Here is a 24,956-nt window from a genome sequence, read left to right as displayed (position 1 = left end):
CATCTGCTCAGTTAGCAATAATGCATAATTTAGGCTTTCAGCAATGATCTACCCAGCCAAATTAATGAGGAAAATTTTCAACATTATTTTGAGACCAGACCCATAACTGAAGGATCTAGCTAGTGTTACTGAAGGATCTGGCTACTTTGGGTAGCTGACTAAATGCAAGACTCTTTCCTGTGGATGTTCTGTACTGAATGGGCAGTAGCGTTTCTCTGAGTCTCTGATTACATTAGGTACTGTAATTCCTTTTTCATTTTGTGACAGGAGAGTCTCTCTTGACCCAAGGTCTTCTGCCTTCAAGGTGAAAAGTCTGGGGGACATAATTTAAGAGAAAAGGACGAGATTGTGCCTATCTTAGGTAAATAAGAGGAAACAAGTTGCTTTGCTTTATAGTTTTGCTCTAGCTAAAGTTCATAGCGAAAAAAGCAAAGTTGTACATTCAGCATTACATTCATAGTCTTAAGAAATGGCAAGACCTCTATTGTGTGCAACACACCAGCATCACTAGGTGCCTAGCGGGAAGTAAGCAGGGAAGTAAGCAGTGTCGCAATTACCAAAGTGGCTGAACCTCTGAACTTTCCTTGTGTAATAGCAGGTATTCTTCTTCTTCAGTCTCAGACCTAATGCAGGATGGAATAATTATGATTTTTCTCACTGCGTGCTGTGTTCCTGATTTTGCAGTCCCTTTGCCTGAATTAGAACCATCTTGTTGATAAGTTCCTGTGCTTACATTCTCTCTGAGGTACCAGTGCTAGGTTCTCCAAATCTCTCTAGCGAAAAGTGTTTAAAGAAAACCTTATATGTATGCTTCTCTATAAGGTATACTGTCATCTTCCACCTGAGGATCCTGTAGAATTCCTCCAGCCACTTCCATATTTCACTTCTCTGTGTTAGTTTGCCTCTGTTTCACAGATCACTGGATTTTCCCTGCCAGGTAACCATTTTCATCCTCCAAGGGATCTTAAATTTTTCTGGGGAAATGAGAGTGCCAGTGCTTTGGTTTTTAGAGTTTTGTTTGTTCGTTTTCAATATTTGCATGGAAAAGTGGTGTTTCTTTTCTACCTGAAACATGCAAATGTAATGTCTTGTAACTGCTATACCGTACTTCTAGGGACAGTATCAGTTTTGGTCTTTTATAACTTTTCAATTGTCTAGAATGTTCATTCATGCCATGTTTTCTATTCCTATTAATGCTTACAGGCATTATGAGAGCCAGGTTCATAAAAGAATTACAGATCTCTATTTATAATGTTACCTATCAACTTTTAACCTGTTATAAAATGCCTCAGACATGAATAATTAGACCACTATATTCATCCCAGACATCCTACGTGCGGCTGGTGCTGTTTTATCTGTGACAAATCTGGCAATCACATAGCTGAACATTGTCACTTTTTTGAGAAAATAATAAATATTTTTTATCTTTCTCCTTAATAATTCTAGATACTATTTCACTTGTTTAAATTTACTCCTTAGTTCAATGATTTTTTTTTTTTTCCTTATAGCTTTTGGACATTTTTGAATCAGATATGGCCATTTGCTAATATATCATTATCACTAATCTTGTTTATGTTTGTAACCAGCAGTATTCACATTTACAAATACTAAATACTGAAAAGATGAAGACTAAATTAGACTTGTTTTACAGAGCATAAGTTCTATCTAGTCAACACTCTTCTGTCCCTATTCCTGTTTATTATCTGAAGGCACATTGCTGCAGACACAAACTCACTCCTTCATCTCCACATATTCCTGCTATACAAGACACTTCTAGTAGTTGTATAGTTTTCTTTTTGTTTCCCATTAGGTGTAATAGAAAGTATTTTCAGTGCTTCCTTTTAACATCTAGAATAGTTAACATTTTTCTCAGACATTGAAAGTAGAATCTAATCTGTCTAGCACTGAAAAGCTTTCAAATTTACACTGTATTCATGGAAAGACTTCAGAGTGATACAGACAGCAGTTCAAAAAGAAAAGGAAATCAGAAGAAAAGCTCCTTAAATTTCCAAATAATTCACTGATTTGTTATTTCAAATATTAACTGCAAAGCAATTAATTATCATATTCCTTTTGCTGTGGCAGTGGCTGCAGAACTGTGTGTCCTTCATTCAGCAGAAGTCTGTTCTGGTCACAGCTGTGTATACAAAGCTGCAAATGAAAATGAGATATACACTTAAAGGCTCTCAATCTGTTTCCCTTTGCAGCATTCATCTGCTTGTTCTTTACCAAACCCCAGAAAACATCCTCCTAAAAGGACAGAGCAAAAGTAAATAGTGAGAAGGTTTGTTTTTTCTCTTGATAAACATGTCATGCAAAGTGACTTTCCAAACATATCCCATTTCATGGAGATAAGTTAGAAACCTTGAACTTCAGCATTGTTTGTTGCCCATGAGCATGAATCCTCAAAGCCCCTGTTCCTCCTGTTTCCAATTCCAGGAGCTGTTAACTAAAGTCTTGTTTTGGCACGTGGACCCATGTTGTTAAATTTAGAGAGTCCCTTTCTGTATTTTCTAATAATGGAGGAGCTGTCTCTTACATTCGTTTGCTGAACATCTCAGAGCATTGGAGATGGGATATTTTTTGCTTTCCTTTGTGATCCCCTGTATGTTAAAATTTTATGTAATCTTGAATCTCTTAAGAGCTAGCACTACTAGTTTCGGGGCTCTTAGTACTGCATGTGGGTGGGGACTTGGCACAGCAAAGCCTGAAACAGATCTAGACAGAAGATAACTCATGTGAAAGACAACTGGAAGGATGGATGCTACCTTTAAACATTTCATGAAAGTGAGAGGAGTATGAATTAATATATTCATATAGCATCCCCTTTTTTTTGCCATCCACTTCACATAAAGCGCTACTAAAATGCAGCTACATCTGATGTAGTGAGTTTAGATACAGTTCTTTTTGCCAGAAACACCAGGAAGCAATTTTTTTCCCATCAGGGCAGCATTAAGGAACATTTCTAATTGCATGGAGCAAATAGGTCCTTGACTTTTATGCTTTGCTTTGAAAGATGCAGCACATTTCCTTTGAGTCAAGAACATATGCTGAAATACGTTACATTTAAGTTCTTCTTAAAGCTATATTGCTGTATGATTTGCACCATCTGATTTTCAGACTTGCTCCATGAGTCTCAACATGGAATGGAAAAAGAAGGACAAATGTTGCAGCAAATAAAAGAAACGTGTTTTCTAAGTCTTCAATGGCTAGGGATGCTTAAAGAGCAGCTTTCATCTTGACTCCTACTCTGAGGGTTTATCATACTTGCATTTCCATGATGGTTTTTTGCTGAACAGTCAGGATGTTGTTGCATAGGAGATGAAAAAGTGTAAGTGAAACCACAAAGAGTACAGTTGTAGCTGAGGCCCCTGCTGCTAGTAGAGGATAATACAGTGTTACTAACTATGGATGGCCCATCTCACTGGTGTCATTAAATGGGTTAATCAGCAGTAACTGTGTTTGGGGTTTTAGGACTCCTGCCATCTTCTATTCCAAGTAAGGACAGTCCTGCATCTTTCAGAGGTTGTGTTTTGTTTCTTCTTTGTGTTGTCTTCTCAGTAGCCTGCATCACAGCAGCAATCCATCCAGGAGTTTCCACAGAATACTGATCGTGCTTCCTTTAGGAGAAATCACTTGCTTATCATATCTGGTCAAAATAATTTTTTCACTATGCTAAGCTATTATTCCATAACTAATCAGTTAAGTGATACTCCTTTTTATTGCTCCTGCCATAAAGATCCTTACAAAGATCTTGAAGGGCCTGACCTCATTATGAGGCTGAAAAGATTACACAACTGAACTTTGTTTTTAGTTTCTAGAAGGCAGGACTTCCGTATGGATTCATCTCTATATTTGTCTTCCAGTAGATGGCCTTTTACTCCCCTCTAGAAAGCACTGTGCAGCAACAAGAGTGTCCTTTTTTCTTTCCACAACAACTTGCTCTTTTGTCTAGTTTCTTACACTTCCCTGATTACCATAATATATGCATAGCATCGGTGTTAAGGCATAATGCTGGAATATTTAGGGAATTTGCCTGAACTTTCTTCCAGCAAAACATTCTGGTACATGGTCCACAGAAGTGTATTTAGCTGTAAAATTGGTGGCATTTAAGTTAAACTTTGACAAAGATGCATGATGTCCATGAAAAACTTTCAGGATTAATGGTAGAGTTTAGAACTTGCTTAAAGAAATGTTAAAAAAATAAAAAGGCTTTGTTTCATTTTCGTATAAATTAATATCTGTGTCAAATTCTTATTAAATGTGTATTTCTCCATGTGAAATACAGAGAAAACTAACTTATTTCCTTCTCAATCTTTACAAAAATTATTACTATTTTTTAGGACACACAACTCACTTGAGTATTGTAAGAGTTAAAATCAAGAGATGTTACAGAACCTTAGCCAAAAGCATACCCCTTAAGAGGGGCAGTTGGATGCCTTGTTGTTTCAGGTTTCTCTTAGTGCATTCATTCTGTTCTGCATTCAGACCAGTTCTGTAGTTGTGGTCATTTATAATCATTAATCTAGCTCATTGATATTGTAATGGGCTCCAAACATTCTCTGTGGAGCTTACATGCTCCACTGCATTTCCTTCTAAATAACTAATGATGACTTCTTCGGTCTTGTCATTAACCAGATTACCTTTCTCCAGCCAGTTCTCTTATTGATTTGTTTGCTTGGAGGTTCATTTTGTTTTTAAGTTTTCACACTCGTAAAAGAAACTCAATATTGGTGAGTGTAAGAGCATTTTACATGACTGAACAACACTGCCCAAGCAAAGGTCCAGATACTATACTTATTTTTGTGAAAGAGGCTTCAACTGTTGACTCAGAGGCTCCTAAAAACTATGCTCTTTCCTTTCAGACTGTTTTTCTAGGCATTATAATTTGTGAAAGAAAATTGGAGAAAAGTAGCCAACAGTCTGGGTACTTGGGATTATACTTCATAGCCTATATATAGACTTATACATAAATATACTGTGCAGTAAAGTCAAGGAATGGCCAGGACTATGAATGGCTTTCAGTTCTTGGAAGATTCACGCTTAAGCTGGGTAGTCAAATTGTTCCAGGTGTACACAAGCACAGAGAAAGATGTGCTAGACTTTCAGTGCTTTGTGTATCACTACCAACTTCTTGAGTTCAACCGCAGTGAATTGACTGCTTTGTGTAATTGCACACTGGTATCACTCTCGGTGGCATGTAGGATTCTCCATTCCTCACATTCCTGAACTTGTCTCTTTCGTGGTTGGTCTCATGATGGACGTGTTTCAGAGAAGCTGTATCAGTGTGCCTGCTGTGATGACAGCTATTGATGAAGGTGCAGTTAACTGCTCAAAACTTTGCAGTGGATTAGTTAAGGGTTGATGTGGAGCAGAGACAGGGGGAGACACACAAGGCTATCCCTGATCATGATATAAATTATGCTGAAACGTTTGTCTCTCTTCCATCAGGTGCTTGTAGCAGCTGCACTGTTCCTTGTACGCTTCTTCCAAAGCAATCATTAAAAGAGGAAAGTCCAAACCATTTCTGTTTTATTGATTGTTCTGAGAAAATTGTGGCATGCTTTTACATGCCACATTATGCCATATGAACACGTGGGAGATTCAAGGTATTGAAAATACCTGATTCTACTGGAATTGGTTCACTGGAACTTTTCACTGGTCTTTCCTGGAAAAGTAAGCTAGAAAGAAACTGGAAGTCAAAGAGATCTTTGATCTGAGATTGCTGCAGCAATCTGCAGCATTTCCATAGTTCATTGGGTGTTCTCCTTATCCTCTGCTTCCTTTCCTTCTAGGTCAATGTCATAGCTTTCTTCTGCTCCCTGACCCTGTGTGGATGACACAGATGAGCTGTCTACCAGCTAACTGTATTTCTAGGGGATCTGAAAGCAGAAAGGAAATACCAAACAGCTATTGAAGAACGGGCCATAGTCCCATATTGTCACTAGTCCTAGTACATATCTGAGGGAGGAGGGGTTGTATGTAAGGTCCTGCACTGAATGAGATACAGCTGCATACCACCTGCCCATTTACTCTGCCCATCTCGTGGCGTGTAGCTATGAATTCTTCAGTTGTTTTGAAGATCTTAAGCTTAATGACAACTTGTTTTCTTGAACAGAGGCTGATCCACATCTTGTCTAAAGATTACTGCTGCTGTTTGAGAGCTTGGGGAAATGTTGATGGTCCCTTCCAGTGAAGTGTTGCCGGCATTCCTCTACTTCACTATTGAGAGTGCTGTGGGTCCTGTTTTAAGTGGTTGAGCAGTCTGTCCCCCAGATGGCCAGAACTCCAAGAGGAGTGTTTTCTCCTTATTGTTTACAAGACCAATTAGCTCTGGAATTGAATTGATTATTCTCTATGAGTGACTGAAAATTCCTCAAAGTGAGAAAAAGTCAACTGTTGAACAAGATAAAAGCAGTCTAAATCATCTATTGCTGGGGAGATCTGCTAGTTACATCTTTAGTAACATTGCAGTGAAAGGAAAAAATAATTAGTGGACACATACATAGTGGACACATACAAAAATTGTCAAATGTTATAATATTTAAGTTATAAATTGCTCTCACTCTGAAATGGTACCTTATTTCTGGTTTTCTAGTTTATCTGTCTTAAAGGTCTGTCTTGTCTTGGTTTGGGTTTGCTATGCCTCTGAAACATGATGGGTAGTCATATATTCTCATACTGTAGTCCACAAAACTAGCCTCTTTCTTTCAGGCCTATGTCCTTCGAAGAAGGCTGAGTATCCATTTGGATCATATTTGATGAGCTGAGCATATCTTTGGGATTATATGTGCTTCGGAATATGCATGGAATTATCTTTGTAAATGTTAAAGAAAGCTGCATGGAGCAAATTGGGTGTCCGTTTAAACCACCATCTGGTTGCTGTAGTCAGCAATGTACTGGAAAATTTAAACCAGGCTCTTTTGTTTGTCATCTTCTATCTTCTTTTTATACTTCTGGAAATACTGACAGAAGTCGTCGATGCTTCTCCTTTCTTATTGTCTGCTGTTCTTGCACTTCAGGAACTCTAAATTCTTTAAGCCCTGACTTCATTCAAAGTCCCATCCTAGAATTAAGACAAGAAATTAAAGAGTTAACATTGTCTTTAGTGTTGCATTAGGTATGGTATTAAGGTTCCCAAAGTAAGTGGAAGGATCAAACTTGAGTCATGTTTCAGACTATGGATTCAGGAATATCACACTGCATAAGTTAAACTCTTCCAATATTGGAATGTTTTCTTTACAACCATGGGAGCTGAAAACTTCTTCTCTGTTTCTAATGAAAGTTTAAATTTTTCAGTTTGTGGATGTGCCATGTTAGCCACATAAGCACACTAAATGATAGCCTTGGACTGTACCTTTGGCACAGCTCATGGTGCCCTGAGTAACATTCACTCAAAGCTGAAGAAATGCTGCCACATGAAACACTTCATACTGAAGGATAATTATGGGGAATTTGAAAGGGACTAGAGGATGATTAACATTTGTATAAACAGCAAGATTCTGGATTTTGGAGATAGAATTAGATCAGTGCTGTATAAATTCATTTTTTGTTTTTGTTTATCTGGCAAGTGGTTTTTTGATAAAAGGGCTCAAGATCAAAGTGCAGAAAAACAATCACACCATCTAGAAGATTCTACTCTTTCAAAATCCTTTAGCTCACTCAAAGTAGGGTGCTACAAGCTTTGCCCATAATAGATCCACTTCTCAGTGAATTCACTGTTCATAGGAACTGTCTGGGCTACCTCCAGAACAGATGAGTTTATTCTTCAAATCAGCTGGAGATGAATCTTTTCCTTTTTACCTGAGTGCCTCAAAACTAGCTTTCTGCTCAACCACAGTGCTAATCCCCTCTCTCTGTTCTCTCTTGCAGCACTCCCCCAACAAATCTGTTCAGGTCAGTCTGCTTAGCTCTCCACTATATTTGTCCTGAGTCTGACACAGGTTGTTCCAGGCAAATCTCGCTAAATCTCTTTCACTCTTTGTTTTTTCACATCATAAACTGTGTCTTTCTACCTGTTGTCCACAGGAATCACCTATCTAAGTCTGCTGTTTGCAGCCATGTTCCTTTTGTAGAGTGAAAAACATCTTGTTTGTGAAGCCTTCTTGCCTGCAGCAGCACCCTTACATCTGGCAGGATTTTGCTAGTATTCTCACAGGTCAGGAGAGGCAATCCAGGGTGCAGCCAGAGCTGTGCGTACCCCTCTGGAAGACACCCCCACCCTGCACCCCACACAAGAATCCCCCACTCCCCTCCACCCTTCAGTTACCCTGTCTGCTTTTGCTGTCATGTCACATCATGTCATGTCATGTCAGACACAGAGGCTTCTGGGGTCCTTTCCTGAGGATGTCCTGGGATCCCTTCTGGGAGGACCTAAATGGTATCAGTGGAAAGAGTAGGTTTGTGAATAACCTGAACTCATCTGCCTGCTTGGGTAGTAAGGATGCCAAAAGTTCTGTCTTACCTGTGTCTGACACCAGCGTGTTCACAAACCATCATAGCAGGTATGGTGCAAGTACAACCCATAAAGCTGAACCTGCTTTTAATTAGGAGGATCATTAATCCTATAACATTGCCTTGCATAAATCCTGGACTTTAAGGATTAAAACATCTTAAGCAGGGAACTACTTAAGCCTGTCTAACAGTTTTTATCTGCTGAGGAGGTGAGACCTTACCCACATCCTTCCCTCTTCTCTGCACCTGGCTGTGCTCTTCCACAGCTTGCTTTGCACAAGATTTCATCAGATATTTCTGAGAGTCAGTGCAATTCAGTAGCTCAGGGAAAAGGCTGAATCTTCTCAGCAAGAGGCCTGCTGAGTATCAGAGCTGGTATAAGGGGTGGTTCAGAACCACGTGGCCAGCAGCAAGTGAGGGGAAAGAAAAAGACAAAGGAGTGAGACCTGTCCCTTGCAGCAGGAGTAAAGTTTTAGTTTGGCTTAACTGCATGTTGAACTTCACCATCAGGAAGACAGAGTTAATGCATCCGGTTATTAAAATTAAGAAAATAATGTATGCTAGTATATGAGATTGAACCAGACATTGGTACAAAGCCACAGTATTTAGAGCTACTTATGTCCAAGACTCCATGTAAAGAACTGATTCTTAAGCTGATTTGTGACACTGATTTTACCATTATGCTCTTTAAACTATTCACTAGAAAACCTTCCTTTAAAAAATGAAATTGTTTTTTATCTAACCTTGTAGCAATCTCTGGCTTCTAGAGCATTTTCCTTAAAGTAGCAAATGAGTCTCAGTTTTCTTCTGATTTTCCTATGCTCTCAGGACTATGATTTAAGGACTGTAGAAACTGTCTATACACTTAAAGAGCAGAATGAATCCTGGTGTACACATCTTACATGAATATGCTTGTACAACTTAAGAGGAAAGTGTGTGACTGCTTATTCTTTATTGTGTAGTTTAGCTTTATTTGAGCTTCCATCTCAAACTATGGGGATAATTATGTGACCTGCTCCTTTGCTTTTTGTTTTTTAAAACATAAGGAAAATAAATTTTTGAAATCAGACATATGCACATTCTGAGTCTGGTTTTTATTTATATCTCTTCTTGTCAGTTGAAAACGCAAATCAGTAAGAGAAACAATCCTTGAATGTTTTTGTTTTGTTTCAAATTCTAATTTAAACAGCCATTCTCTCAGGAACACATCTTTTTCATGATAGGTCATAAAATCTCCCAATGCAAAATTTTATGAATGATTAATTGAAAAGGAATGACTTTTATTTTTAGAGTAGAAAGTGTTACAAGAAGGAAATGGGGAGTGTACACAGTATATTGCTGTTTAGGTCCTACTTATGGATTAATTTTTCTAGAATTCTTGGCTTTCTGTTTGCTATAAGCACTAGATGTATGGAGGAAATTAGGCTATAGGTATCTTGTGAACAAGTCGTGCAGAGCTTAGCCTACTAGCCAGATGTTCGTTGTGAAGTTCCAGTATTATCAATACTCATGTTTTTGTTCATTTTTTGTAAAATTGTAGCTCCTTTAGACACCCTACGAACATGCACACTTTTATTTTTAGGGGCTTCTGTTTGTTTTTGTTCTTTTCTACCAGGTTGCAGTCTTGCAGAGATATAGAAAGAATCCTAAGGATGTGATACTTACTTATACCAGAAACACTAAAAAACTAAAAGCCAGGAAAGACTCTTCCAACACTTAAAGAAAAATAAATTACTCTGTTCTCTGTTGGATTTCCAGGAGACTGATTTACAGCTCTCTGACTTTATGACTCCTGAATGACTTCATGCCTGTGGTAAAGCAACCTGTGGAAATTGTGTGTCCTACCATAATTCAAAGGGGACAGCTACACTGCCCAGGGCTCCAGTCTTCTTGGATACTGGTTGTACATAAAAAATGATGGGAATAGGGAGCTTTAATGTATATTCATCAAGGCAATCCTTGTGTTTTTGGGAATTTACCAATGTGACTTTTTGGGGCAGATTTCATACACCAGCTGCAGTAAATATTCTCCTACTGCTCTGGGCATTTTTAAAGTTGTCACAGTGTTGTGACAACATTGTAGATAGCTATTTCTTGTGCTGAAAGCAGCCTAGACACAGCAGCAATGACTGCAATTCAGTCTAAGTCCTAAATATTTATTGGCATCCTGGGCAGATTTTGCAGCCTTCACTGAGCTCCAGGCTTCTGTGGCTAGGCTGCTGTCACTGTGAAAGATAACTAGTTTTAAGATAGCTCAGGTGTGTCTACACTTCATACACACACTGACAGCAGCATAAACACATCATTTAGCATTCCTGGAGTTTGTCAGCCACATACAAAACAGAAACGAAATGTAAAAAACAGTTTAATATGTGCCTTAAAAGCCAGGGAAATATGAAGCAGCTGCCCGCCCTCATGTTTCTCAAATGTTGGCCATTTTTATCCAGAAAGTGGTATCTTCTAAGACTTCTTTCTCCACTATATCTCTGAAACATGAGAAAAAGTCCGCTTCAGGCACTAAAAGACAATAAACTACTCACAGGACAATTAAATCTGTAGAGAAGAGTTAGGATTTTGCTAGTGACACAGCAGCAGCAGCAGTACAGGCTGGTCAAGTGTTTGAAGACCAGTAGAGCAAAAATTATGCTGAACAGTGAAAAGTACTTCCTGTTAAGCCTCCCAGCTCCTTCTTAGTGAGCTGTTGTTTTAAAATTACTTTGGAATTGGTATTAGCTGCTTTGCAGTAGAAGAGCAAAGGGTTAGTTTAGCTGTATATGAACATGATTAACATGAAGACTGCAATCTCCATCCTTAAGCACATGGTATGACTGAGTTTGCTCCACTGCAAGGGCATGGTAGAGCATGTATAGCTCATTGCCCTGTGCTGCGGGGTCAGATTTAAACACTCCGTGATTTGCTTCATTTGTTACTGGAACTTGAGATGCAGTAATTTGTGGTAGCAACCAAAGTAGCAGTTGTGGATTCCAGTTTTCACTCATTCTGACTGATACCTTCCTTCTTTTCTTTCTTTCTTCATCATGCAACATTGAACACTATTTACTCAGCTGTGGCCTGGAGACAGGAAGGAGCAACGTGGTCATGCACCAAAACTGCTTTTGTTTATTCCAAGCAGCTCTTGGCAGACAATGTGGTGTATGGGCAAATGTAATTTTCATCATGGTCTTCACTGACCTTGCTGTAGGGAATAGGAAAACAGTCATCACAGCAAACTGTAGATACCTCCTAAGGTCTGTGGTGATCCCACTTCCTGTGTAATAGGTACCCAGCTATAGTCTGAGAAACTGATACGATTTTTTGGTCAGGCGCCTGGGTTGTCTACAGGCTGAGTTGTGTTGTGGCCTAAAAGAGTCTGCCTGTGTACTTCAGTGAATGACTTGGCGCCATTTCCCCAGGAGTAAGAAGCAAAGGGCTTCTTTCTTTAGAGAAGGAACTTCTCTGCACCACCTCAGCTTTGTGTGCAGTTCTCATCTAAATAGACCATTTGCTCAAAGACTGAAACCACAATTAATTCCGCTTTAATTGACAACAATCTTCATCTTCTAATGTGCTGGTTGCAGAGGATCTCTGCCACCCTTTCCCAAAGTCTTTTGGAGCAGACTTCTGCTTTTGTTCTATGTTGTTTTGTGGTAGAGGACTAAGTATGATGCTGTGACTTGCTATGAAGAGAGAGAAGAAAATAATTATTTATAATTATAGATAATTATAAGTTTTAAAAGTATGTTATTTCCAGCAAGTGAGAGATCTCTATTTATGCTTCAAAAGTAAAGCTTGCTTAGGGCCGTGTTACCTTCTCAAGCTGCTTTTGTCTATCAACCACATAGGGACTGAGAATGAAGTGCAATTTTCTCTGTAAACCTCATCCTTCAAAAAAAACCCCCTCAAACTCTTTCACCTTCAAGGGGAGAAAAGAGGAGGCTAAAAATCAAAATCAATGAAAAGGGGCTTTGCTGATTAAAGTGGGCAGATTATCCTTCTAGAGCCTGCCTGTTCTAAATGCACAAAGGATGCTTTGTACACCGCTGGACACCACACTGTGAAAATCTAAAGAGGATCAAAGCAGAGCAACAGATATGACTGGGCTAAGTAGGGAGAGATGTAGAGGGTAAGGTAAACAAATTTAACTTTACATAAATGTAGTTACTCATAAATAGATTGAATAAGATACAATATGAAGAAGGGGTTATTATAATTATCTGTTGACAAATGAAAGAACAAATAATGAAGAGCAAGAGGTATAAGGATGCATAAATAGGAATTTGAACTTAAGCAAACAAAAAATGGAAAATGAGTATTGCACAAAGCTTCTAAATGATGTGACTCCTTCAGACCAACATGCAGACTTCTTAGCAAAGTTCAGAAGTTTAATAATACCCAGCATTATTCAAAGCCTTGAAGAGTAAAATGTCCATATTGTCCATACTGTCAATTATGAGAAAGTGTCTGCTTCAAAAAGAGCTTTTTTCCTGTCCAAATTCTCTCTTTTCCTCTAACCTAATTCCTATGCTGGGCCTGTGGAAGCTCACAGGATCACAGAGTGGGTCATATTGGAAGAGACCACAGTGGATCATCTGGTCCAACCTCCCTGCTCAAGCAGGGTCATCTCAGAGCACATTGCACAGGATTGCATCCAAATGGTTCTTGAATATCTCCAGTGAGGGAGACTCCACAAACTCTCTGGGCAATCTGTCCCTGTTCCTCATGTTCAGGTGGAACTTCCTGTGTTTCAGTCTCTGCTTGTTGCCTCTTCTCCTGTTGCTCGGCACCACCGAGAAAAGACTGGATCCTTCCTCTGGACACCCTCCCTTCAGACACTTATAGACATTGATGAGGTGCCCTCTCTGTTGTCTCTTCTCGAGGCTGAACAGGTCCAACTCTCCCAGCCCGTGCTCATAGGAGAGATGATCCACGCCATTAATCATCTTCATAACCCTCCACTGGACCCACCCCAGGAGCTCCATGTCTCTCTTGTACTGAGGAACCCAGAACTGGACACAGCATTCCAGGTGAGAGACCTCACCAGGGCTGAGTACAGGGGCAGATCACCTCCCTTGACCTGCTGGCAATGCTCTCCCTGGTGCCCCTCAGGATACCATTGGCCTTCTTGGCTGCAAGGGCACACTGGTGGTTCACGGACAGCTTGTTGTCCATCAGGACCCCCATGTCCATTTCTGCAGAGCTGCTTTCCAGCAGGTCGGCCCCCAGCCTAAACAGGTGCAGGGTGTTGTTCTTCCGCAGGTGCAGGACCCCACATTTGCCTTTGTTGAATTTCAGAAGGTTCTTCTCTGCCCATCTCTCCAACCTGTTGAGGTTCTTCTGAAGGGCTGCACAGCCCTCTGGGGTATTGGCCACTTCTCACAGCTTTGTGTAATCAGCAAACTTGCTGAGGAGGCTCTCTGCTCCTTCATCCAAGTCATTGATGAATAATTTAAACAGTATTGGGTCCAGTATTGAACCTTGGGGGACATGAAACTTGCATGTATCTTACATGACCAGATAGTTTTCTTAAGAACTTAGGAAATGAAACTTCGGGATACTTTGCTTGATGACTGTTGAGCTAAGAAAATAACAGAGAAAAAAAATTTTCTTTCCTCTGTATTGTGTCATGAAAGAGAAATAGTGAGCTGAAAATTCAAAATTTATGCTTATGATAACTGGAACTTTTTCAATAACATCCTTTTGCAGTTATATATAAAACTTGCTGATACTTTTCTTGAGGACATTCAAGGAACTGATTGGCTAACGTTGCAGGAAGAAACCCCACCATTCCACTGAATACCATCATTAACCCAAGCTCAGATATACTTGGACTAAAGGACCAAGGTAGTATCTGCAATCGACTACAGCCTCTGATTTGTCTTTTAGCAAGAAATGACAATACAAACAAGTTACATATGCTCCCAGACACCTGTTATTTCAGTGAATTCACAGGAATGTAACTCAGCTCAGCATTCAGGTTTTGGAAGAAGAGAGATTTGGATGTATTTATCCCAACAGTAGAATAGATTGCACAAATCCCTGCAATGGTACTGTAGTTCTGCACAGGCTGGGACTTTTGTGTGTTAGAGCAAATTTCCAACTACAGAATTGGCTTTTCCAGATGGAGCAAAACCACTTTTTCTTACCATGACCCTAAACCCAAGGTGCTTCATTAGACAGAAGGTCCTCTCAAGAGTAGTGCAAAGTATAGTACTCTAGAGAGTGTCTATAATGGATGTCAAAGTGTCTGAAAACAGTTTTTCATCTGTAGGCTTCCTCAACTGAAGAGAAAAATCATAGCTCTCGCTTCTCTTTCCTCCATTTGTTGGCTAATAATGGAGAGGAAGGAAAAGTCTGTAACTTGATTTTGGTGACAGTCCTCTTGCACTATTTCTTTAGTCAGCGTTGAAAATATTAATTTGATTAGGTTGGATGTCGCAGTGGAATGTCCCCTTGATACTCCATACCTGCCTCTTGAAATATCTGATCAAGGCGTAATATTTTGCCTTTCTCTGGCTTTTGTTGAACTGCCAGGCTTTGAGGAGTTGTGGAGACTGGGAGAAGCCCTCGTCCACCAGGGCTCAGTATTGAGGACAGTCCTGCTTAGTCTTTTTATCAATGATCTGAGCAAGGAGATTGAGTGCCCCCTCAGTCAGTTTGCAGATTACACCCAGTTGGGCAGAAGTGTTGATTTGCTGGGGGGTAGGAAGGCTCTGCAGAGGGATCTGGATAGGCTGGATCGATGGACAAAGTGCTGGGTCTTGCCTTTGGATTACAACAACCACATGCGGTGTTACAGGCTGGGGGAAGAGTGGCTGGAAAGCTGCCTGGTGGAAAAGGATCTGGGGGTGCTGGTCAACAGCAGCTGAACAGGAGCCAGCAGTGTGCCCAGGTTGCCAAGAAGACCAATGGCATCGTGGCTTGTATCAGCAATAGTGTGGCCAGCAGGGCCAGGGCAATGGTTGTCTCCCTGTACTTCAGCACTGGTGAGGCCGCACCTCAAATCCTGTGTCCAGTTCTGGGCCCCTCTCTACAAGAAGGACATTGAGGTGCTGGAGCATGTCCAGAGAAGGGCAATGAAGCTGGTGAAGGGTCTGGAGCAACAACTCTTAGGAGAAGTGGCTGAGGGAGCTGGAGTTGTTTAGCCTGGAGAAGAGGAGGCTCAGGGCAGACCTTATCGCTCTCTACAACTACCTGAAAGGAGGTTGTAGGAACGTGGATGTGAGTCTCTTCTCCCGAGTAACAAGTGACAGGATGAGAGGAAATGGCATCAAGTTGCATCGGGGAAGGTTTAGATTGGATATTATGAAAAATTTAGTCACTGAAAGGATTGCCAAGCATTGGAATGGGCTGCCCAGGGAAGTGGTGGAATCACCATCCCTGGCAGTGTTCAAAAAACATGTAGATGTGGTGCTTAGGGACATGGTTTAATGGTGGACTTGGCAATGTTAGGTTAATTATTGGACCTGATACTCTTAAGGGTCTTTTCCAACCTTCATGATTCTGTTATTCTAAATTGTGGCTGTCATCTGGAACAAGGTTGATTATTTGGATGAGAGCCTAATGAAGACTGAGATGTGTCTGTGGCAAAAGAACTCATGCTCTGTACCTCAGTCCTAATGCCTGTGCCCTTGTGATCCCCTCCCTGACAACTGCTTGGCTCTACTTCCACCCCTGGCTCTTTCTTCCATACTTTGCATTCTTCTGTATATAGAAGTACTGCAAAATTGCTGCTGTTCAGCTAGTCTTCTCTTTAACTCCAGTCCACAGCCTTTTGGACTATGAACATACAATCATGTAGGGCTTTTTGACATCAATATGTTTCAATTCCCTTGGGATCCTATAAGCTTTCCTAAGAGTTACCTCTTTTAGACTCCTTCTGCTGAACCACAGAGGCCCTTCTTGACCAGTTTTTCACAAAGCTGCTCTATAAAACAGGAATCATTTGATTGGTTTTCTTGTGTTTTTTGGATCTTCGTTCTGTGCTTCCTATAATACAGTGACCAGATTTGTACACATTATTCCAAAAGAGACCATCCAGCTGCCTTACCGAATGCCAGAGTAATAATGTCTGTGGTTTATACTCTGTAGCCTTCCATACACAACCCAAAAACCTTGTTTGCCTTTGTTACTGCTGCCAGATGTTCTGTGGATGATTTTCAAGCATATTGTGGGGAATGTCACCATGCCAGTGAATTTCAGCAAATTTAAGCAACTTTGAAATGATTTCTTTTTCCACATGGTTATATTCAAGTTGAACCAAAGTGTGTTCTCACTTGAAACTGCCCTATGTTGGTTACCCCTTTTTCATGTTGAATCACTACCTGTTACCAGTTTCTCTGCAGGAGCCTCTTCAATACAATTTCCTCTTCATCAGGCCTCTTTTGGATAGTCTTTGCTGGAAACTCCATCTGAAGAGCCCTGCTCTTAGATTCTAGGGAGCAGTTATATTATCATTAGTACCCAGACTACTTGAATTGAGAGTAAAGGGAATATGAGGGTTTTTTCCTAGAGAGAAAGCAAGGGGAGGGAACGGCTTTTAAAAGAATTACGATGTTCTCACCTCTCTTTTCCTGCAGATTTGCTGACAGCACAGGAATACCACTGCCTGCTGCAGCTGCTTTGCCCTGACTTCCCAATGGAACTCACTCAGAAAGCAGCAAGGTGGGTCCTCATCCTCTGTTTAAGGGCAAGATTAATCCTACATGCATGGACTAAGGAACTAGATCTGTGGGTAAAGGTATGAACAGGGACCTTCAGCTTTTAAGGTTTGGGGAAAAGAGACACCCAAGAACGGGGCATTTTTCTAGCAATGCGAAAGGGTATGTATTTAAGATATGCAGAGACTGAAACATCAGTGCAGAATGCTGCTGCTGGCTGTCCATGCAGATAAAAAATTATTAGCCAATGTGTTTTTAACTGACATGATTTTTAAACTCTATTTCAAATGCTGTTTACCGTTCTTAAAATGTGTTCCCCCTTGCCCCAGCTTCCTATGGTTGATCACATTTAAATGGTACTAACCTCTGAAGGATTGCCAGTGTTTTAAAGTACATTTGGTAAGAACATGGTAGCTAATCTGTTTGAAATTTTATTTTAATCTAGACAAGGCAAAAAGCAGATAGTTGGCTCAGGGCACTGATAATGTGATATGGAATTTTTTACTGATTGTGCTTGCCGATTCCAGTCCAGCCCAGGCAGTTGATTATTAACTATCTGATAGTGAAAATGTAATAAGGTACGCGCATCTGTTGTTTGGGGGGGGGATCAGTTCAGATCTCAGTAGAAGTGTGTGCACTCACACATACATATATGATCACAGCAAAGTGATAAATGCTTTCATTCCTAGCCATCTCAGCAGAGGAGGCACGGAAATTTAACTTTTGTCACGGTCCTAAATATGACAGTTGGGAATAGAGTCCAGATACATGATCAGAATATTAGCTGCTACCTATGTTGTTCATGGCCCAAATAATGAAAAGGTCCTATTTTTCTATTTGTCATTTTGTAATCTTTCTTTACCATTAGAGTCCCATGAAAATTGTAATAAGAAAGGAAATTGAAAAAGAGAAGTGTTATCCATCTGCTAGTGCTTCTTCTTGGCTGATGCGCTGAATTCTTCCCAGGCTCCTAAGTGATGCTATCCAAACTGAACTGCAGTTTAATCTGTGTTGGTTCAATTACAACTAAATGTTGAGAGTCACTTTTCCCTCCAGCTCCAAAGGCCCATCAGTGGGCCTTTGGAGTTCAGTTGCTTGGCCCCCAATGCCAGACTAAGAAAGAATGCTAACCCTGTAGCAGAGATATATCTGCTGCTTCCTTTCATGGAGGTACACAAGCACCAGTCCCATGTGCTGGTGTGTATTTCATAGGATTCCAGCTGAGCTGAGCAGGAATTTGTGATGATGCATGCGGTGAAGGAGACTTCAGCATATCTACACATGTTCTGATGTTTGTGTCAAGGAATTTAATCCACAAGGCTGTTGTAAACTAGAGGCCCCATTCAGGGGCCTGCTGCACTGTTGTACGTGTGCCATAGAGACAGACAAGCCAGCTTTGGGAACAGGTGTTGGAGAGAAATGAGATCTCTGTCAGAGGCACCCAGGCTCAGGTGGGGATGACCTCACTCCTACTTTTGGCTGGCTAGAGATTTACTTACACATTGCTATTATTCTGTTACAATCTACATGAACAATTTTAATAAAACTTGCCATGTTTCTGAACCGTCTTTCTCTTTGCTTACAGCTGGTGCTCACTCTCTTGTCCTTTTTCTGGTCTACATTTCCCATTGTCCTCCTTGGTCTCTTCCAGTTAGAAGAGTGAACTTTGCAGGTTGTCTTACAGCACCAGTTGATCAAGCCCTTGCAAAGCATAAGTGTCACATGCAAATCTACTGACAGTGTTCCTCCTTCAGTCTGTACACCCCCAACGGTTGTGTTGCTAATTTTCTTTGGAAAGGAATTAAACAAAGTAGCAGCGGGAGTAGTCACAGCATTCACTGATACAGCCAGGACCTGTGTAATTACTGGAGCTCTTGGGAAGAGCACAGTCGTAGTTGTAGTCTTTGTGCTGCATGACTGAGATGATCTCACAGCACGGTGCAGTCCACTCGTCCAGGAGCTGTTGCTATGCACTGATAACAAACACCGGGACTAAGATTGGGAAATGTCAGAACATAAGAACAGGGGCTGCAACAATATAGGTTTCATTCACGTGACATCTGAGAGCTCCATTTTTCTGTTCCTGGTGCTACACAAATGCAGAAGTCATACCCAAAAAAAAAGAACCACGCTCTCTGTGTCTGTGAGATTTCTTGGATTTTTTTTTCTTCAAAGGGTTATAGCCATTAGCAGATTAAAGATTTTAATCTACAGAGATACCTTTGATGTTCAGAGACACCTTTTGGCTTTCTGAATCTTGAAATTGCAGAAGGAAAGAAAATGAAGGGATCTTTCTGGTTTGATGCCATGATTTCAAGATCTGTACCTGAGCCCTGACTTTTCCCTTGTTAGAGAAACACAAGGAACTCACTACCCACATTTGAGTAGTGGGGAGAAGAGTAATTCACAGCTCCTATGCGGTTTTATGTGATGTGGAAGGTCATGTTGCACTGATCAGTGCTAATGGAACTGGGGCTTGCAATTCAGTACGCCTATCGTTAAAAGATTATCTGAGAGTGCAGATCTTGCCCTTTCTGTATGTTTTGCTTATTTTTGCCCCCATGTATCAGTAATTAAGCCAAGTCCCTGAGGACTCATTTGAGCCAGCTTGGCCTTCAGACAGATTGTGTCGGTTAGCCTTTTCAATGGTAGCAGAAAACAGTATAAGTCCTTTCAATGTGCCTGGTCTAGAGTTTTTCCTGGGGACATCCTGTCTAGTCTGGATTTCTGAGATTTTAACCACAATCAGTAGACCATAAAGTTTCCCCACTGGCACCACAGCAGGGCTTTCCTGCCAGCCAAACCTGCTTGAACCCTGAAAGACCACTACACCCTTTACCAGAGTCCCTCGAGTGTAGGCATTTTTCTTCAGTCCTTTCCAAAGTTCCTCCTTGATTTTCATTATTCGTTGAGTGCCACCTAACTAACTTTACTAACTTTGTAAATACATCTGTTCCCTGAGGGCTTAAAGTCTAAATTGGACAAGAAAGAATGAAAAAAAATCCCTTGAAATATGGAATACCTGGTGAACTCTCTTGAGTTGCAGTTCAGACTTTCAGATTTTGCCCTCAGTTTTGGTCCTGCTATCTAGTTACAGTCCTTAGCTAGGATGTTGTTCTTGCCAGATATTCAGGGAAGAGGTACAGATATGTTGCATATGATGCTCTCCCAGCTTTGAGAGCTCATTCAGCTGGCTATGTGGGGAAATAGCCAGCTGCAGTCAATCTCCTCATAAATGATTGTATTGGATTTAAAGACTTCTCAACATTTCCGGCATGCACACTCCTGGGCCAAGCAGAGTCGGTAACCCAGCACCAGAGTGCACCTGCTTCTATTTAGATGCTCCACCATCACATATATGCTGTATAATCTTCCTTAGAGGCTCCTTACTGTCTTTAACAGCAAAAAATGCCCAGCAAATTCTCATACCTCTGCCTACTTCCTCATGCTCTCCTCTAAGTAAGAGACTGGGACTTGGTGCTGCAGAACACAACCATTGACCATAGTTTTAGATTTAACAAGTGAAATGGTTTGAGTATTATGAAGGTGATGTAATATTGTCTCTGTGTATAACAAATATGTAAAAAAACTCTCTGCTGTTGCTCTCCTGCATCTTCAAGATGGAAAAATGCACTGGGAAAAGCTTTGGTGCTTTAAGGGTACCTGGAAGATAGACCATCATTTCAAAGGAGGAAATGCAGCTCATCGGTGATGTGGCCAACTGCATTTCCACTGCTTAAACAGTGGTTGGAAATGCCACTGGCTGAGCAGTATTGCCTGAGAAGATACTCTGCCTGCCAGCTTCAAAGCCATTTCCTTGATGTGGCCACTGACAATTTCAGTAACATGCTTATTAGTGAGAATTAAGAACTGAAGCTACTGCTTCTTTAGAAAGGATGAGAGGAGGCTTCTGGAATGTAATAAATAAATCAGAAGCACTTTGACATCTTCAAAGAGTTTTGTTTTAAATACTGGCTTTTCTCCTGGGGACCCTCTCAGTCCCAGTCTTTCTTCTTTGAGATAATTAATTCAAGCTGCTCTACATGTTTGATTTTGCCACAGTGAACAGAACTGGTCTGAGTGGCAGGGAAGTCTTGCAAGATCTTATGTTCTTCTAGGTCAGCCTCCCACACAGCTCCCTGGAGTCTTTTATATGAGACAGAGCAGTGTTTCCCCAGCAATGTGTTTAGACAACTGATGCTGCAGAGTTGTTCTGTAGATTGCATTTGTCCCTGTGTTCAAAAGGATCCTAATAGATGACTTCTATTTGGGCTATAGTGAACTGACAATCCTTCTCATATGACACAGTATGCCAGATACAGACTGTACAGGGTTAGTAGACCTACATCCAGTTGAGAGAAAGTACTAAATGCCTTTCTTTAGCATTGTCTGAATGCTCTGGGTTTTCTTCCATCAAAGTGGAGTATGCTCTTCTGTTTTACAGTCTAAGCTGTCATTGATAGATGAGTTTAATTTTCCCCACTTCAGAGACTGACCTTTTAATCCTTATGTAGTGGCAGTGACCAGAGCCTTGGTTTTGTTTTCATTTTTATGAAAGCTTTTGCCCTAACTTACTTCTGAAATCCACAGGTTTTTTCCTGAAAGGAGTTGCGCTTTGCTATCATTTATATTTCATCTTTATGGCCTGTGGCTGATATTTTCCATATTCAAGAAGTATGCTTCAGAATAGGGATGCATGCAGCTCCCTGTGTGCACCTGGGACTTAGCAGGGAGAAAGAGGACATTGTCACTTGTTCAAGAAGTCTTCAGTTGCCATGAAATTTGACCTGATAGTCAGTGATAGACCTGATATGAAAAGAGACTGATTCATTTATCAGGAAGGGAGGATAGGGTGTTCAGTGTGCAATTAGAAAGCTGATTGGTGCTGTTAGTGCAATGTTATTTCCTCTATAGTCAAGTAGAGTTTGTTTGACCACAGATTGCGAATTAGCAACTGTAGTTATCTTTATGAATCTGAAAAATATCTCAATTTGATGAATTCTGGTATACAGAAAAATAGCATGACTCATTCTGCTTACACCAGTTTACTACTTGTATAACTGTCCTATCTGTAGTCACAGTTAGTCAGGAGTTGGACTTCGATGGTCCTCGTAGGTCCCTTCCAACTCAGGATATTCTATGATTCTGTATAGTCATACGAACCAGCCTTGCAGTTTTTATGCCAGCATTCGTTCCATCATGTCCACCGGGCTTTGAATGCTTGACATCCTTGTCACACTGCTTTGTTCACACTGTTGCTGAAGTGTGTGATAGCATTGACATTCAGGATCTTCTCCTTGCTTCAGGTTCTTAAGCTGCCTTCATTTGGTATTAGGGCATCCACATCCATGCAGCAGTGGGTGTTCCTATTCCTCTCTCCTAACTTCTTATACTGGGCCACTGGCAATCCTCAGTTGTGCACAGTTCCGTGGCTGCACTTTCTCTAGAGCTGGGGCTCCTGGTTACAGACTTAAGTTCTTTTGTAGATGCTAAACTGTTTCTCTCATCTTGTCATAGGATTGTGCTGATGGATGATGCAATGGATTGCCTGATGTCTTTTTCTGATTTCCTCTTTGCTTTCCAGATCCAGTTCTACTACTCAGGTAAATGCTGGGAAGCTGCTGACCATCATTAGTATAGCATTGCAACTTTACAGCTTCCCAATCCTTGCACTTTTTTGAAACTTTAAAGGATATGGTTTTTCACAGAAAATATATAGATAATAGAATCTACTGATGAAAGGCATCACTGATGTCAAGAGATTAGCAGGCTTTATGAGTAGGTTCCAAATTTTTGTGAATAATAAGATACCTGCAACTGTTATGTCTTAGGCATGTATTTGTCTTAGCCTTGAAATATAAATTTCTAGCTTTATCTAGACTGTGTTAACACCTAACAATTAACTTTTGCTGGGAATTTTTTTTTCCTTTCCTTAAGGAAATTATTCAACTGTGCTGGAGACAGGATAGGAAAAACCCATCAGCTGGTGCCTTGAAAGGAAAAGGAACTGGACAAATTGATGCAATTCTTCCCCCCAGTACTTGCCCAACTATGAGTTGGTTTCAGCTCAGATAGTTTCTGAACTGGATATAGTTTCCATGGGTTTAGGAACCCCCAGAGGACTCCACTACCAAGAACTTCTCCAGCCTCCCCTTGAAATCACATAAATTTGCAACCTCCACAATACCTTTTAGCAAAGAGTTGCACAGGCTTAGCACCTGTCCCGTGAAGAACCACCTTTCTTGTTTGACTTGAAAGCCCCTAGTTGGAAAGGAAAATGAACAGATAATGCATGTGAACATTCTTCGTATTGTTGGTCATTTGTTATATTCTACCCCTCTCTCACCAGCTGGAGTTTTAACTAGATGGGATACTACTAAAATTTTTTTATCAGGAAAAGTACAAATCAAATAATATTTGTTCATGTGTGTGTGTATATTTTACAAATGCTCACCCACACATATACATCTGGAAAAATCCCCAGATATTTTTAAACTCAAGTTCAGAAGAAAAGGTGGAGAAACTTGGATGAACATTTCCTTTATCAAAGTTAGATATGCTCCCAAGCACTGGGGACTGCTGGTTTGCCACTTTCTCATCTCTTGGCATACTGCACCTTCTAACATAAAACTCATGGATTTCTGTGTGCTCCCACTGAAACAGCTCCCTCTGATTGATGTAGCTCACAATTGGCCTTGATGAGGCGAAGCGGGCCAGGTCTGTGTACTGGGAGACACTGGCTAGAAGCTGTGGTAAACATAGCCTGTGTAAACTTGGGTGGCCTGCTGATCTGATCCATCCTGTCAGTTCCCATCTTTCTAGCAGTTAAGACTCAGCTGCTATTCCTAATGCAATAATCTGTTTTTCTCCTTACTTCTCTGTATATACTTCCCCAATGCATATCACAACTCTATCCATGACAATTCATTGTAGACAAACAGTTGAAAACGATGATTTTGGGTTGGGCAGAACCAGGCTTGTTGGGCAGAACCATTAGCCAAGGACAGATAATGTGTTTGGAAAGTTTTTCTCTGATATAACAAATATTTCCACTGAGCTGGAGAACCTCAGCAACAGCCTCAGGGCCTGCTGACATCCTGACTTTCCTCTCCACCCACCTCACACACAGAATTACATTTCATTCCCTTGAGACTTAAATGCCACTTTAGTCTTCAAGAGCTTGTTCTTGTGTACACACACTCAAAGATCCCATCCCTGTCCTGTTCACTCAGGCATGGTGCACGCACACAGCCTGTCATACGCTCTCCCACCAACCCACACACATGCAAACCACTCCGAATGGAATCTAGATTTGTAAACTGCTGACCACATCCATAAACAAACTTGTTTAAAATTAGACTCCTGCAGTAAACAGTGGGTAGTATGAGGAGCCTGGGGAGAGGCTTTCTGCCAACTCCAGCCCTGACCTGCCCTGGCCCTCCCTCTACATCTTGTATTATATTTACTTTGGAGCAGCACAGAGGCAAGCTGGGATACAGCCTGGAACCCTAACTAACTTGCTCCCTTTCTTCTTGTTGCGGTTCATTATAGTTTGCTCCCAACTTGGATGAGTTCTTAAATGATGAGTGGCAAGAGATGGAGAAGGAAAACATTTTAGACTTTGCAAACTAGTTTTGTGTTTGACATTAGCTTTCACACTCCACTGTTTTATCCATGTGCTAGCTAACCTTTGTACCCTTCAGAAGAATCTTTTTCAACGGAGTGGCCTCTCATAATCATCCTGACAGAAAGAAGCCAGGAACTTCTATGGAAATGGCTGTTTGGGTCTGCCTAATATCTGATCTGAATAAGCAGGGTGCTGTAGAGTTGTGCTTATTTCCTGTT

The 24,956-nt window shown here is 40.8% G+C and overlaps 1 protein-coding gene across 1 annotated transcript in view; it reads left to right on the top strand.

Moving 5' to 3' along the window:
* C6H11orf49 (chromosome 6 C11orf49 homolog) overlaps positions 1-24,956 on the top strand; it is an 81,490-nt gene that overhangs the window by 48,819 nt on the left and 7,715 nt on the right. Inside the window, exons 4-5 of the mRNA XM_032692206.1 lie at positions 17,031-17,115; positions 22,629-22,714. Coding sequence (XP_032548097.1) covers positions 17,031-17,115; positions 22,629-22,714 — 171 coding nt within the window. The remainder of the gene's footprint in view (positions 1-17,030; positions 17,116-22,628; positions 22,715-24,956) is intronic.

Source organism: Chiroxiphia lanceolata, chromosome 6 (assembly GCF_009829145.1).
Source record: "Chiroxiphia lanceolata isolate bChiLan1 chromosome 6, bChiLan1.pri, whole genome shotgun sequence".
NCBI classification, from domain to species: Eukaryota; Metazoa; Chordata; class Aves; order Passeriformes; family Pipridae; genus Chiroxiphia; species Chiroxiphia lanceolata.
This window is presented reverse-complemented; position numbering and strand designations above follow the sequence as displayed.